Here is a 14,778-nt window from a genome sequence, read left to right on the forward strand (position 1 = left end):
TGATTTAAATCAACTTGATTTAAATCATAATTTTTAAAGAGCAACTGTCATCTCTGTCCCACAGCGGCTCTTCCTCTGGCCTGCTGTTGACTCACCAACAGTCCCAATATTGCAGAATATATATAGACTCATGCTACAAAACTAAGCTCCATGTCATGCTGAATAAATTAAATTATTAATGTATCTTTAATAGAATCTTTAGATTGATTGTTACTCCAAAAGTGTTTTATTAAAATAGATTTGATAAAAATAAAAAAAAATCTGATTTAAAATTTTAAAAATCCAAATTTTTAAATTTATTTTTTAAAAAGTAATCAATTTTTATCCACCCTGCTCATATAATTATACATGAGAAGTACATAGTGATGCTGCTCTAATCATATGGGCTGCAGATCTATTTGCCTTAACATCTTTATTATGCTTTGGGAATGGGGAGGATGATTCACCTTGCTCTTTGTGCTAATTGTAGAAGAATCCACAAATAATTCTTTGTTTGTAATTAGGTACTAGTTCTGACTCCAACCAGAGAATTGGCAATGCAGGTTGCCAGAGACTTCAAAGATATTACAAAGAAACTTACCGTGGCTTGTTTTTATGGAGGAACAGCGTATAATGGACAGTGTAAGAAAGTACAATTTACTTTTTGATGATATAACATTTCAATTAAAAATACATTTTTAAACTGTTTTTTTTAATGTGCATTATATTGCTCCATAATACTTCTAAAAAAAACTATTGTAATGCATTATGTTCATTTGTTGGACTCAGAAATGTAATGAAATTGTAACATGTTATTTTAATGTGTTATTTGAAATAACTGAAAACATACATATCAAAGTGAAACAAAATCAATTTAATGTATGCATACTTGAAGGGACGCTTTAGTGTGATGCTTTAGATACTTTAGAGTGGTGCCTAGTTTAAAGTAAAAGTTCATTGTGGCTTTAGATTCTTATATTTGTACAATTATTTAGAATATGTATTAAATTAAGCTCACGACGATGAAAATTGTTGGAACATGTTTGGTGACTAATATAGGTCAAACACATAAATAATGCTGACAGATTTCAGAACATTGGCCTTACAATAATTCTTAGAGTTAAGCAGCAAGTTTGATACATAACATGTTAAAATTCCTTCTAGTGGATCTAATTAGAAATGGCATTGACATCCTCGTTGGGACTCCTGGTCGAATAAAAGATCACCTCCAAAATAATAAATTGGACTTTTCTAAATTGAAACATGTTGTCTTGGATGAAGTTGATCAGATGTTGGATATGGGATTTGCTGAACAAGTAGAAGAAATCTTAGTGAATTCTTATAAGAAGGGTAAGCATGTTGTCTATGTATCTGTTCTATTTTGGAATCTTCTGTTCCTTGCTTTTAATGCTCAGAGAAGATGTAAGGGATTAAGTGCAGGAGTAGGAAAACCAGTTGGTCCATTCGATTCAGGGGTGAAATGCTACCAGTTCGGACCGATTCATCCAAACTGGTAGTAAAACAATGGTACCTGTTTGGGCGAACTGGTAGTTGCGATAATTAGAAATCGCGCGGGCACAGCTGATTGTAGCACAGCTGATCGTTGGAATTACCGGTTTACCCGAACTGGCAGCAGTTTTTTACTTCTGATTCGGGCGAACGCCATGCATTTGTGCGCAAAGCAAACTGGTAGCAGATTTCAGAGGATTTCTCCCCTGATTCGATCACTGATTCTATGTCAAATTTAACTTCGTACGGTAAGTTTAATTTGGAGCCAATTGTAATGTGTCATAGGGCCTGAATATAAAGAAATGGAATGTAGTTAAAAACCTGTATCAAAATAACCTGGATACAGGTTGTCAGGGGCAATTGGGAGTAGAATTATAATCACTAAGCAACTTGGTTTTAAAATGGGATACAGATGATTGCATTGCTTAACAACAGCTATTCTAGCTCTTCCTAATTGCAAGTCTTTAAGAGAATCCAACGCCGTTATTAAGCAAGGACATCATGTCATCAAGGACATCATGTCATCATTTGCGACCCTATTGTTTCTTTACTGACTTTGCTTATAGGAAGTTGGCAAAAAATGTCACAAATAGTGACCAGTGATAGGGATGCTGCAACAGCCGGAAGTTTTGAAGACTGTTCATAAGTACCACTTATTCAGAGACATTGCAAGTTTGAATGAGTGATTGTTAAGTGAGGACCACCTGTATACTAAAAGCATAATAATTTATTCCCTTATTTCTTTTCTTGCTGGCCCATCCAAAAACACTTTGGAAGTATTTGGCAATAACGATAGCTCACAAATAATCAATATTCTGAGATTCATATTGATTATCATATTTTTTGGAATATAAAACCCACCTTCGTTTTTGAGGAGGAAAATAAGAAAAAAAAATGTTTTTGCTTCTGCCTACCAGCATCCATCTGTATTCATCTGGCTAGTGTCCTTAGCAAACAGCCTGGTCAGCTTCAGCACATTAGTCTGATTCAACATGAGCAGCTGATTGGTGGGTCGATCGGCCTCCTGGAATACCCCCAATCAGCTGTTCCCAGAGGTGAACTTTAGCAACAGGTTCACTGGTTGTGAGTGTGCATGCTTGCTTCGCTCGTACATGCCTCATTGGGGCTGATACACAGCTTCAAAAACTCAGCTGATTGTCGCAGGGAGCTCCAGTGAGTACAGTAAGCGAAGCACGGAACTAGTCAGAAAAGGAAGCTGTTCCGGGTTGCCATTTTGACCTCTGCACCTCGCGAAGGTGCAGAAGCCAAAAACGCAAGCGCAGCGGGGGATGGCTGGGTGTCTGTGACAATCCCTGCAGCCTGGAACAGGTCTAAAATGAAACAGGCAGAGCCTGAACGGTGGGGGCTGGCGGATGTGCGGGGCTACATTTGGTGTATAAGACGCACCCAAATTTTCAGCCTCATTTAGAGGGAGGGGAAAGTGTCTTATATTCCAAAAAATATGGTATATTTTACATAGCAATGATTAGAAATGTACAAAATATTGTGAATTCAAATCATTGGATGCTACTTGGCTCATTTGTGGAATGTTTGAAACCTGCAATCTGTTGAGTTTTTCAAATGTCATGATGCAAGTGAAAGCAGGGCATTCAGATTCAGAAAACATATTTCTAGATACTATCATAAAAAATGTTTCTTGCTTTGCTCTTTTTTGAGCATGTCTATGGATTTTCTAAACATTTATATGTGTTATTTATTTGTTTAAGATTCCGAAGATAATCCACAGACACTCTTGTTTTCTGCAACGTGCCCTCAGTGGGTTTACAATGTAGCAAAGAAATATATGAAATCCAAATATGAGCAAGTTGATCTTATTGGAAAGAAGACTAAAAAAACTGCTATGACTGTAGAGGTAAATTAACTTTTTTATAATAGCATAAGATTAACACTGTAACTGCATCTGGATGGAAATCATGAACATGTATGCATACACATAGCCCTTTCTAAGGGCGTCTGTAGGATCTAGTAGAGAGGATTGAGATGGCGGGCATGGATGGACAACCAGAATTTCACATTTTTTATTTCTGTCACCTACCTCCTTTTCTTTTTGCTAATTGCTAATGAATGCGGCTTTGCTTTGGCAGCATTTAGCCATCGAATGTCATTGGTCCCAAAGAGCTGCAGTGATTGGAGATGTCATTCAAGTCTACAGTGGGAGTCATGGACGAACCATCATATTTTGTGAGACAAAAAAAGACGCAACTGAACTGGCTCTTAATGCCTCAATCAAACAGGTAGAGTGACCCAAAAGTATGAAAAGGAATAAATATAATAGAACACGAGAGAGAGATGAACAACTTATTCAGATATGGTATATTCCTTAGAGGAATTTGTTTCAAAATACTTTCAAATTCACAACCTGATTGATCCTCTTCTTTTTCTAAGATTTCTTACGATCCATAACTGCAATACCTCTTGATCCCTCAAATATTTCTGAACACAATTTTCCGTGCTTATCTGACCTTTACTTTTCTGCTGTTCAGCGAGTCTTGACCTCTTCTGTGCTTGATTTCTCCCCCTTGAGGCCTTATCTTTTTTCCAAAGTTTTAATTCTTGTTCTTTTGCCATATCCATCGGATGTTGGTGATCATGTTAGCAATCCTATTTTTATCAACAGCCGCACAGAGAAGTGCTCTTTGTCCAAACCAGTCCCTTAGATTTTGAAGCCATGATGTTCTTCCTCTGCCTGGACCTCCTTTGCCTTCAATCGTTCCTTGGAGGATTAAGTGAAAGATGCCATAGTTTTCTGGATGTCTCAGCACGTCCAAAATATTCTTTCGCTTTTTAATGGTTTTGATGATTTCCCTTGTCTTTCCTAGGCGGCTTATCACTACCTCACTTCTGGTTTTGTCAACCCAGCTTATACCTAACAGCTGCCTGTAAATCCACATTTCAAATGCTTCTAGTCTCTTCAGGTGGCTTTCTCTCAGAAAGTTTTAATACCAATTCCAATTTTCATTTATATATAGTTTTTGTTCAGTTTGTGACCTAATATAATTGAATACAAAACCAGATATATAGAGTTCAAGTAAGATGAGGTTTGTGACAGATTTCCATATTGTATTTATTTACCCTTTATTTTAATATACCTAAATTGTTCTTTAATAATGTTTCTAACCATTACTTTCTGATTTTCCAAATGTCCTAAATGTTTTTTGGGGGATTTCGTCAAGTGGATATCCAGCTGTTTTTATGGTATTCTGAGATGGCAGCCATAGACGTTGGAGTAAAATTCTTTCCATATATTTGAGAGGTATTGTATTTTTTGGAGTATAAGATGCACCTTTTTCCCCTCAAAAAAGAGGCTGAAAATCTGAGTGCGTCTTATACACTGAATACAGCATTTTTTTTGCCTCCTGAAACCCTGCCCCCTTTACCAAAATGGCCGTGGATAGCCTTTAGGAGGCTTTCAGAGTGCTCTGGGGGCTGGGGGGGAGCAAAAAATGGGCTGTGTTTTGCTCACTTTTGCTCTTAGCCCCCAGGAGCACTCTATAAGCCTCCTAAAGGCTATGCATGCTCTTTTCTTGACAAAAAATGGGCCTGTTTTTGTGAAAAATGGACTGTTTTTTGCTCGTTTTTGGGGAGCCCCCCCCCCCCCCCCCGGAGCACTCTACTAGCCTCCTAAAGGCTATTTGTGCCCTTTTTTTGAAAAAGAAGGAAAGAAAGAAAAAAAGAAGCGGGGTGTTTTTGGGAGGTCTGCAGAGTGCAAAAACTTTTTTAAAAATTTACCTCTTCAAAATCCTGGTGCGTCTTATACTCCAAAAATACGGTAGATGTCAAGATCAAGGGAAGATGCAGAATTGACATCCAGGAATTGGGTGCAGGAATTGGGTGCAGGAATTTAGCTGAAGGGAAATATGAGCCTTTTTAAATTCTAAAATGTGGTGGTATTTATGATGCTATCTGCAGTGCTTTTGTCTTGAAGCAGTTTAGCCTTCAAAATATTTGGAGTAACTCTAGTATAGTCTTGCCAAGCAGAGATTTTGGTATCTCAGTTGAATTGAGGGAAATCAATCCTGTTATTTGGACAATTCTCTTAATTTATTTCTTTTATGTTTTCAGGATGCACAATCTTTACATGGTGATATTCCACAAAAGCAGAGAGAGGTCACTTTGAAAGGCTTCCGTAATGGAGCGTTTGGAGTACTGGTTGCAACTAACGTGGCTGCCCGCGGCTTAGATATTCCAGAAGTTGATCTGGTGATACAGAGTTCCCCACCAAAGGTAAAATAACTGGTTTGGGCAGAGGGAAAAGTTATTGGTACCAAAAGGTGCTGTTGCTTAGTTAAAGTGACACCAAAAAATTTGTTAAAGCTTGCTGCAAAGAGGACTTGGGATCCTCATTTAAGTTGCTTTGCCTTTTCTGCTGGAAAACAGTTGAAGTGAAAAAGTCGGAAAATTATTTTTATTTCTTCAAAAATAGAACTTTATTCTGTCTCTTAGACTGCTAGCTAAAATTTGCTATACTGTCTTATCAGGACATTGGGGTGTGAGGATGGGCCAGATTCCAACTGTTTTTACAAGGATTCCAAAGCAGCTATTTATTCCAGGCACATCCATGAATACTTTGTAATTCTTCATGAATTCTACCTATATCATCTTGCTGTTCATGTAGATTTTTTTAAGCTAGTAATTTTAACATTCTTAACATGAATTCTCACTTAAATGTCACACAATGGTGACATAACATATTTTTCGGAGTATATGACACACTGGAGTATAAGACGCCCCAGGTTTTTGAAGAGGCAAATTTTAAAAAGTTTTTGCACTCTGCAGACCTCCCAAAAATGGCCTGGGTTTTTTTTGCGAAAACTGACCCATTTTTTGTCAAATAAAGGGCATGAATAGCCTTTAGGAGGCTTATAGAGTGCTCCTGGGGGTGGGGCAAAAATGAGCAAAAAACAGCCAATTTGTAGCTCATTTTCCCCCCTCCCCCCAGCAGCACTCTGGAAGCCTCCTAAAAGCTATACACTGCCATTTTTGAAAGGGGGGGGGGGAATTTTGGGAGGCCAAAAATGCTGTATTCAATGTATAAGATGCACCCAGATTTTCTCCTCTTTTTGGAGGGAAAAAGATGCTTCTTATACTTTGAAAAATATGGTAAATAATTTCCTGTTGTGGCAATTCCTAGTTTGCTCAAATATAGCTTCGTTTCAGCTTTCTGCTTTCATTAATAGTGTATTTTAAAGAGTATAGCATTCTGTATATTTGTAAGTGAAATGTTGGCTTTTCTGCAACATGCATATCATTTGAATGTTTCTTCGTAAAGGATGTAGAGTCTTACATTCATCGCTCTGGACGCACAGGCCGAGCTGGACGGACTGGGATCTGTATCTGTTTCTATCAGCGCAGGGAAGATTATCAGCTGAAACTTGTAGAACAAAAAGCGGTAATTATATCTAAATTTCTTAGTGGAAGTTTTGACATTTCTCTTACGTTGTAATTTTTTAAAAGCCGTATAAATTTTTAAAGTGCTTTTTACCACTTCAACTAAAGTGTTTAGGACTAGTTTTCTGACTAACTTTTGTCAGTGAAACAGTGTGCCTTCTATTTTCAGGGCATTACATTTAAACGTGTAGGTGTTCCTACAGCAACAGACATAATTAAAGCTTCCAGCAAAGATGCAATCAGGTACGTTAATCCTAAACGTTAAGTAAAAATTAGTATCTGAAATGAGATAAACAGCTTTATGACAGAAGCCTTTTTATTTTCATGTGTGATGTATGTTGCTACCACTGTACATTAGTTTCTGTTTGAACATTTCATAAATGGTTCATTGATCATTTTAGTGGTTTTGTAAATACTGATTCTTAAATTTTTTCATTCAGATCTTTGGATTCTGTTCCTCCATCTGCCATTGACTACTTCAGACAATCTGCTGAACAGCTAATAGAAGAAAAGGGGGCCGTGGAAGCTCTGGCTGCAGCCCTGGCTCATATCTCAGGAGCTACCTCTCTTGAACAGCGCTCTTTGCTCAACTCTGATGCGGTAATAAAAACATTGAGTTTAATAGTTACTTACACACATCCTGATTTTTCCAATGCAATATGTGTAACCTGAGGACTCATTTAAAAATTTATGCATTATGCATTTGTTTTCAAAGAGGCCTTTACAAGTACAGCTTTCAATCACAATTAAGAAAATAGAAACAGTTTCTCCTCTGACTGGCCAATCTTCCTGGGTATAGAAGCTTAATTAGTACATGGATGGGTACTAAGGAGACCCTGATGGCAATTGTCAGGATACTAGCAGGGCATGGATTATTCTAATCCAGGGTTGCCAAACTCAAGGCCTGGGGACTGGATGCGTCACGTGGGTACTTAGATCCAGCCTGCAGGGCCGCCCTGGAAACAGCGAAGGACTGGCCTGCAGTGCTTCTGCCAGTGAAAATGGAGCTTGGGAGCCCATTTTCACTGGCAGAGCGCTCAGGCCACCACAGGCGCTCCCGATATGAGTGATGTCAAGCTGGCCACGCTCATCCTGGTCCCCTCAGGGTCAAACACAACCCTGATGTGGCCCTTAATGAAATCGAGTTTGACACCCCCATTCTAATCTATCCAAGTATAACTGTAGCTAGTAAATTGGTGTAGAGTCATAAAAAGTATTGTGTCTCCAAAGTTAAGTAAATATTCCTGGAATTATTTAATATTTCCTACAATTAAGGTGTTTGAATACATTTAGTCATTACAGGGTAAGAAATTCAAATGTAAGCTTATCTGTCATGTAAACTTGACAGTGGAATTACCCTTATATTTAAAAAAAAATCAGAAAAAAAATGTTTCCTTTGCAAAACATGGGGTAAAATAAGATAGGTAATCAGGTATTAATGATACTTTAAAAACTTTTTAAAAACTACAAGGAATATGCCAATACAACTGAATGGCAATATGTTCAGTTAAAACTTCCTATGTTACCTGTTTGGCCCAAATGCCCTATTTGCCTCTAAAATCGGTGATTTTGAATATATTTCAAAGATATTTTAAGAAATTATAAAAATAAATATTATTGTATAAGAAATTTACAGTTAAGAATTGGGAGTTTCCTATATTACAAATTAATGGCTTCAGTCTCAAGAAGTATTAAATGTGTTTCGCGAAGTGAAACCAGTGCAAACTAAAAATAATTGACTATTATCTTTATGCTGTTGATGAACACATTCAGAGATACCCATGCTTCGGTGCGAAACTATGTGACCGGGCTTGATAAATGGACACGTAAAGCCCGCAGGCCAGATGAGTCACACACTGGCCACACCCACGCCCAGTTTAGCGTGGGGCAGAGGGAGTAGAACATCTCTCCTTAGCATTGATGCATGCTAATATAATACTGTATAAGGAATACTGATGATCTGATGGTCATTTTGACAAATCCTTTCTTAGCAAGCACCTAGAAGCCAAGTGGAACATACGTGCCAAATTTCAAGTTTGTAGGCTTTACAGTTCTGGAGATTTCATGATGAGTGAGTGGTTGGCTTTTATATAGAGAGGTGATTGGACAACCATTTGACTGGGATGGTATTGGGTCTTCTGTCTTGAGCAGAGGGGGTGGACTCTGAAGTCCTTTCCAGCCCTATGTTTCTACTGTATACTATATTCTATGTATTTCCCTTTTTGATTGGTTATTATGTTGCCCGCTGGGTTGCTGTTATCCCATTTTTCAGTTGTTCATACTCTGCTCACTGAAAAAAATGTTTAGCAGATATCTCAGCATTCTTTAATCAATACTGGTAATAGCTTTAGCAATTTGTGTGTTTGTGTATGCACTAATAATTACACTCTATCATAAATTTATATCACTATTTTTTTTTAAACAAAGGGTTTTGTGACCATGATACTTCAGTGCTCGGTTGAAATGCATGCTGCTGGTTATGCTTGGCGGGGTCTGAAAGAACAATTGGGTGAGGACATTGACAACAAAATATCCAGACTGTGTTTTCTCAAAGGAAAAATGGTAAGAAACGTTTTTTTCCTGCCTATTTGGTTTATAGGTGTTACTTGAAAATTTTCTTCTAGTAATTGCTTTCTTTACTGCCTACTCTGGTAATGAGTGAAGCTTAAGTCAGGCATATGGTGTTGATAAGATATTGGGGAAGATTTTATCCAGAAGAGAGTTTTGGACTTAGAAGAAACCCAGACTAGAATGGTTGTTTATATTTTATGAATAAATTACAATTCAGAATTCCTGTGTGGGTCAACTATTATAACTAGGACAGTAGATTAAAGACAGGTGTTCTTGACTAATCTGTTGCTTGTATATTAATGCAAGTATCCTGCTCCTTAAAGAGTTTTGAATTTCTTCAATGACTGATATTCTGTCTCTTTCTTGTGTTAAGGGCGTATGTTTTGATATTCCAAAAGCTGAATTAAATAAAATAAAGGTAAGATTTTACTTTCCAATGTGAATCGGCTTTAAGTAGCTCATGCCATTGGATGCCCTTCAGCTGTCATTTATACTCAGATGATCTTAAATATATTTACTTGTATGCTTGTTTCACAGTCCACTGTTGCCAGAGAATTCATAAAGTGTCAGAGTGAACTTAAAGTATGTACAGGTAGTCCAGTGGTGGGTTGCAGGCGGTACGCCCCAGTACGGGCGTACCGGAGCCTGCCTGGAGCACCAGACACCGTTCTGGTACGGTGCTCCGGAGAGCCCACCCGCCCGCATGAGCCTCTTTTAAGGCTTACGCTCATGACACGTACAGTGCCTGTGTGACACTGCTGAGCAGCTGGAGCGTCGCAGAGGCGGTAAGACACATGCGTTCACTGTGTGGGCACGTGCTGCACGCATCCATGTGGATGCCGCCGGGCCTGTTCCAACCGTACCGGAATCCGGTACGGATCCGTAACCCACCACTGAGGTAGTCCCTGTTTAACAACCCTAATTAGACCCAGAATTTTCACTGCTAAGCCATGCTGTCGTTAGGTGAAACTTCATGTGACCACACCATTTTGCAATGGCAGTTTTCATGGTGCTGGTTGCATTCATTAAGCTTCATGCTTCTCCTGACCTGCTGCACTTGCCTCTGATTCATGTCAAATCAAATCTTAATTACAGTCAAAGATTTAAAATGTAGAGATTTAGCCTTAAGGCTGTTTGAGCCAGGCAGTCCTGCAAAGTTTGCTTTCTGACATTTGAGCAATGGATGGGAAGGAATCCATTGGCTCCAGAGTTGGGAGAGGAAATTTGTGCTGTGCATAGAGGATGTATTTCCTGGGACCCAAATCTAGCATTGAAGTCCTCTCCCAGGTCTGCAAATTTGGATTCAGCAATGCTGTATAAAATCAGCAGCATAAGTTTCCAGTTCAGCCTATGAGAATCTGATCTGGGTTTTTTGCCTAATTGGGGGCATATAAGTATTTGTTATCAATAGGATTATTGTCATTGAATTGAATTAACACTGCTGTGGCATATAATATTAATGGGATGAAGTGGTTTGATATGGCATGTAGAGTAGTGGAGACTAGGACCCCCAATTGGGGCAGACTAGTTCTGCCCAATTAAAAATGAATGAAATCCATTAAGTAGCAGTTTGCCAGCTGTGTCATGTTTCCTAAATTACAGTGATGTCATGGCATAAGTACCTCCACTTCAATTCTCCCCACCCACATATCTCCCCTCCTCTCCCCTCCCCCTGCTCATTTAACCACTCACTCTACACTGTGTCCTGTACCCCCAGTGCCCTGCACTTTAGTGCCTCTCTTGTCTTCCACCTGACCTTTGCCATCTTCTTCCTCCCACAGCTGATGAGTCACACATGGCCTGGTCCTTCATGAGGCAGTTGCTGTCCATGCAATGCCTTCCCAAGCCTGTATGAAATTCCTCTTACCACTTTAGGGATGAAGTTTTATCCACATAGTTTAAACCTTTGTTGTATTTTTTCTAGACACCTGAATAGGAGATAGAATAAACTGAAATGTTAGTTGCTCTACACCAGGGTTGTCAAACTGGATTTCTTTGAGGACCAGATCAGCATTGTAGTTCTTGCGCGGGGGAAGGGGGGCCTCCAGCAGCACCTTGCTGGCCAAAACAGGATATAGGGGGTACCTGTGCCCCCACCCACGCCTTGTTTTGGCTACCAGAGGCACCACGGTCCAGTCCTTCACTATTTCCAAGCCAGCCCTGCAGGCCACTTTTAACCACCCTGTGGGCTGGATCCAGCCCGTGGGCCTTGATACCCCTGATCTACACTGTAAGCATAGGCATGCATTGGAGGAGCAAGGAGCAAATGATGAAAACTTCATGATGACATCATAATGCACATTTTGTCACTGATGACTCCTCTGAAACTATTTTGGAGAATCTCATGATCTCAAACTTAGGCTAAGGATGTGCTGTTGGTGATTGTACATCCTTTTTTAAAAAATGGATTGTTTCTTATTCAAGGGTTAAATAAGTTGCCTTTTCCTATTCTTATTTTATGAGAGTGCTTCAAACCTATAAAGCATCCTTCATTTACACTGTTTTCTCAGTATTATGTTAAATACCAAGTTTTGAAATCCCCTGAAAACATTGTTCCGAAAGAAAGCAAAAGACCTTGAATTCAGGTGCAAAAAGTACTGTACTTTTCGGAGTATAAGATGCACCTTCTCCCCCCACCCCCTCGGTAGCACTTTACAGGCCTCTCAAACTCTGCATGTCTGTTTTTCACAAAAATGAGGCGTGCAGAGGGTTTGGGAGGCCTTCAGAGTGCAAAAACTTTTTTTTTAATTTACTTCTTCAAAATCTTGGTGCGTCTTATACTCCAAAAAATACAGTAGTTTGTGATAATTCATGTGTCTCTCTTTGGTGAAGCTTAAAACATTTTTTATTACTTTCTGTTTAGTAGTCATGTTGTTCAGCATGCAAGTTTGTCAGTTCTGCTCTTCTTATAAAATAATGTTTTTTTTTAAAATTAGGAAACCTGGCAAGATACAAGACGCTGGCAACTTTCTGTAGCAACAGAATTGCCTGAGCTTGAAAATTCACCACGGGAGGGAGGCAGAAATGGAGGCTCGGATTTCAGGAATGGAAGACGAAATGGTGGTTTTAACAGGCCTGATCGATTTAGAAATAGGGGCCAAAAACGGAGCTACAACCAAGCTTTTTGATAATTTGTTAATATGTCAAAATGGGACTCGAACCTTGTTTTACTATAAGTAAAATTAATTTACACTTTATTTATTAGCCTGGATGTGTCTCGTTCATTCAATTTGGGCTGCAAAAGTTCAGATTGAAAAGATTATTTAAGCACAAGGACTGCTACCCTGCCACAATTAGTTGCAGTGCCCCAATATCTTGGGCTCAAGTAAATTTCTAGCCTTTGGAGGTTGGTAGCACATTAGAAATGTTGAGAATATGTTGTGGATGCTCCCTAGACTTCCCCCCCTCCCCCATTCTCTGTATTATTTACTTTTTCCAGATCATTAAGGATTTCTAAACCTTATTGAAACCATGATCTACACAGTCATCCATTCTTCTTGCTTTTTAAGAAAGCTTTTGCGGATCAGTTCATATCAAATTTCAAATTCTTGAAATTGAGATTTGTTCATTCAGTTGGCTTCCCTTTTTTTAAAATACTGCTATTTAGTTAAATCAAAGCCACGAGTTTGGAAAGTGGTTAGATGTTAAATGAATTAACCTAAAGGGCATATGTGACAGAAATAAGACAGAAATAAGCAACTGAATATCATTCTAAAAACATTTTCCTATGTATCTGGAAAAGTGCATTCGATGATTTTTTTTTTTTGCATATGCCCTAACATGGAGGAAGGAGACAATCCGCATTCAACTTAAATTGAAATTGCAGAATTTGAAATTGTATTATTGTTTTATTTTTTCTAGAATACATTCCTTTACTGGTATAAGTAAACATCGACTATTTTATTGAAAAGATGTTACTTGACTTTTTTCAGGTGATATTTAAAGAATTAAATAGAATTTGTCTTTTATTTGGAAATCATGCAGATCTCTTTCTGATACACTGTGTATAGCATGCTGCTCAGAGATGCCAATCCCTGGTTCAAATGATACCTCTCAAAAGTTTTTGATAATAGAACACAGATCATTATTTAAAAAAACTCAGGAAGCACTGGTCTAATTAAAATTCCCTTCATGTAAATGGTTGGATGAAAGCAGTGGTGGAATTCAGCCAGTGCGCTCCTATTCGGGAGAACCGGTTGTTAACTTTCTAAGCAGTTCAGAGAACCAGTTGTTGGATGAAATCTCATTTTCTTTTTTTTCCACTTTACACAGCTAATCCTGTAAGGAAGGCAGGAAGGAAATATTCAGGTGTTGTTTCTAGCCTAATCTTTATTGCCCTGCTTACAGAAACTACCTCTGGTTAACCCTTATTACATTGTAACAGCTAAGGCGAAGCACCCATCTACCTGAGTGACATTGAGTTGGTCACGGTCACATGACCACCAAGCCACACCCTACCCAGCTGGTCATTAGGGCAGAGAACCAGTTGTTAAATTATTTGAATCCCATCACTGGATGAAAGTAGATTTGATTAATTCCCTGGGTGATTTGCTTAAAGAAGTTAGAATTTTTTAAATACTGTGCATAGTGTAGGAACTATGCACAGGGGGAACTCCCCATGTAACAGATTTGGAGTTAAAGTGCTTGCAAGCTCTATGTATGTCTACTACGGTATTCAAACTTGTGGGCACAATTTTTTCTAGTTACTGAGCTGTTGAGGTTTAGTTTAAGAACAAACTAGATCTTGCGAGCCTGGAGTTGACTATTGTTTTATAAAAGAAAGATTTTAATGTTAATCCCTTGAAATCATAAATTGTTGTCTTGATCTTTTTCTGCCCCTTCAGATTGTTTTACAAAGCTTTAGAAAAAATAGAAGAAAAAAACTGCAGCGCAGAGAAAATGTCAGCGCGCAGATGCACTTCTGGGGCTTCCGTGTTTTACACTTCCTGATCTCCCATGCGGGACAAGTAGAAACGGAGCTCCTAGCACTTTTTTTAAGTCAGGGTTGATTACCTTTACGACCTGTGGACTCCAACTCAGAATTCTCAGGGCTATGAAAAGAATTGGGGCTGAAGCCAAAAGAAAAGGGGGGGGGGGGATAAGAAACATTCTATCAGAATGTTCAAATGCACAACATTCCACTTGTAACAGCTGCATTTCTTTGCTCTTTTTTTGCTGTTCCATTCCCCCTCCCTCAAATCTCATTATGTCTATAGGAACCATCAGGGTCGCAATGGGTTAGATACGATTTTGCGACTAACAACAACAGCAGCAGAGGTGGAACTAAAATTATAATAAACTAGTGTATTT

At 38.7% G+C, this 14,778-nt stretch overlaps 2 protein-coding genes across 2 annotated transcripts in view; one reads left to right on the forward strand and one right to left on the reverse strand.

Annotated features, from left to right (window-relative positions):
* The window catches only part of LOC116518328 (vacuolar protein sorting-associated protein 26A), a 176,083-nt gene that overhangs the window by 82,401 nt on the left and 78,904 nt on the right, over positions 1 to 14,778 (reverse strand). The gene's annotated exons all lie outside the window — the stretch shown is intronic.
* DDX21 (DExD-box helicase 21) lies at positions 482 to 13,378 on the forward strand. Its single transcript, XM_032231663.1, has 11 exons — positions 482 to 621; positions 1,144 to 1,329; positions 3,216 to 3,361; positions 3,594 to 3,743; positions 5,572 to 5,733; positions 6,779 to 6,898; positions 7,067 to 7,140; positions 7,338 to 7,497; positions 9,325 to 9,459; positions 9,842 to 9,886; positions 12,405 to 13,378. The coding sequence occupies exons 1-11, from the start codon at positions 537 to 539 to the stop codon at positions 12,594 to 12,596; spliced, it is 1,455 nt and encodes a 484-aa protein (XP_032087554.1). The 5' UTR covers positions 482 to 536; the 3' UTR covers positions 12,597 to 13,378.

The sequence above is a fragment of the Thamnophis elegans genome, chromosome 15 (genome assembly GCF_009769535.1).
Source record: "Thamnophis elegans isolate rThaEle1 chromosome 15, rThaEle1.pri, whole genome shotgun sequence".
Taxonomy (NCBI): domain Eukaryota; kingdom Metazoa; phylum Chordata; class Lepidosauria; order Squamata; family Colubridae; genus Thamnophis; species Thamnophis elegans.

Excerpts from the sequence above, each read along its gene's own strand:
- DDX21 (XM_032231663.1), top strand. The coding sequence starts at position 537 with ATGCAGGTTGCCAGAGACTTCAAAGATATTACAAAGAAACTTACCGTG. Across the intron at positions 5,734-6,778 it reads TACAGAGTTCCCCACCAAAG|GATGTAGAGTCTTACATTCA; the intron begins GTAAAATAACTG and ends TTCTTCGTAAAG. Across the intron at positions 7,141-7,337 it reads TCCAGCAAAGATGCAATCAG|ATCTTTGGATTCTGTTCCTC; the intron begins GTACGTTAATCC and ends TTTTTCATTCAG.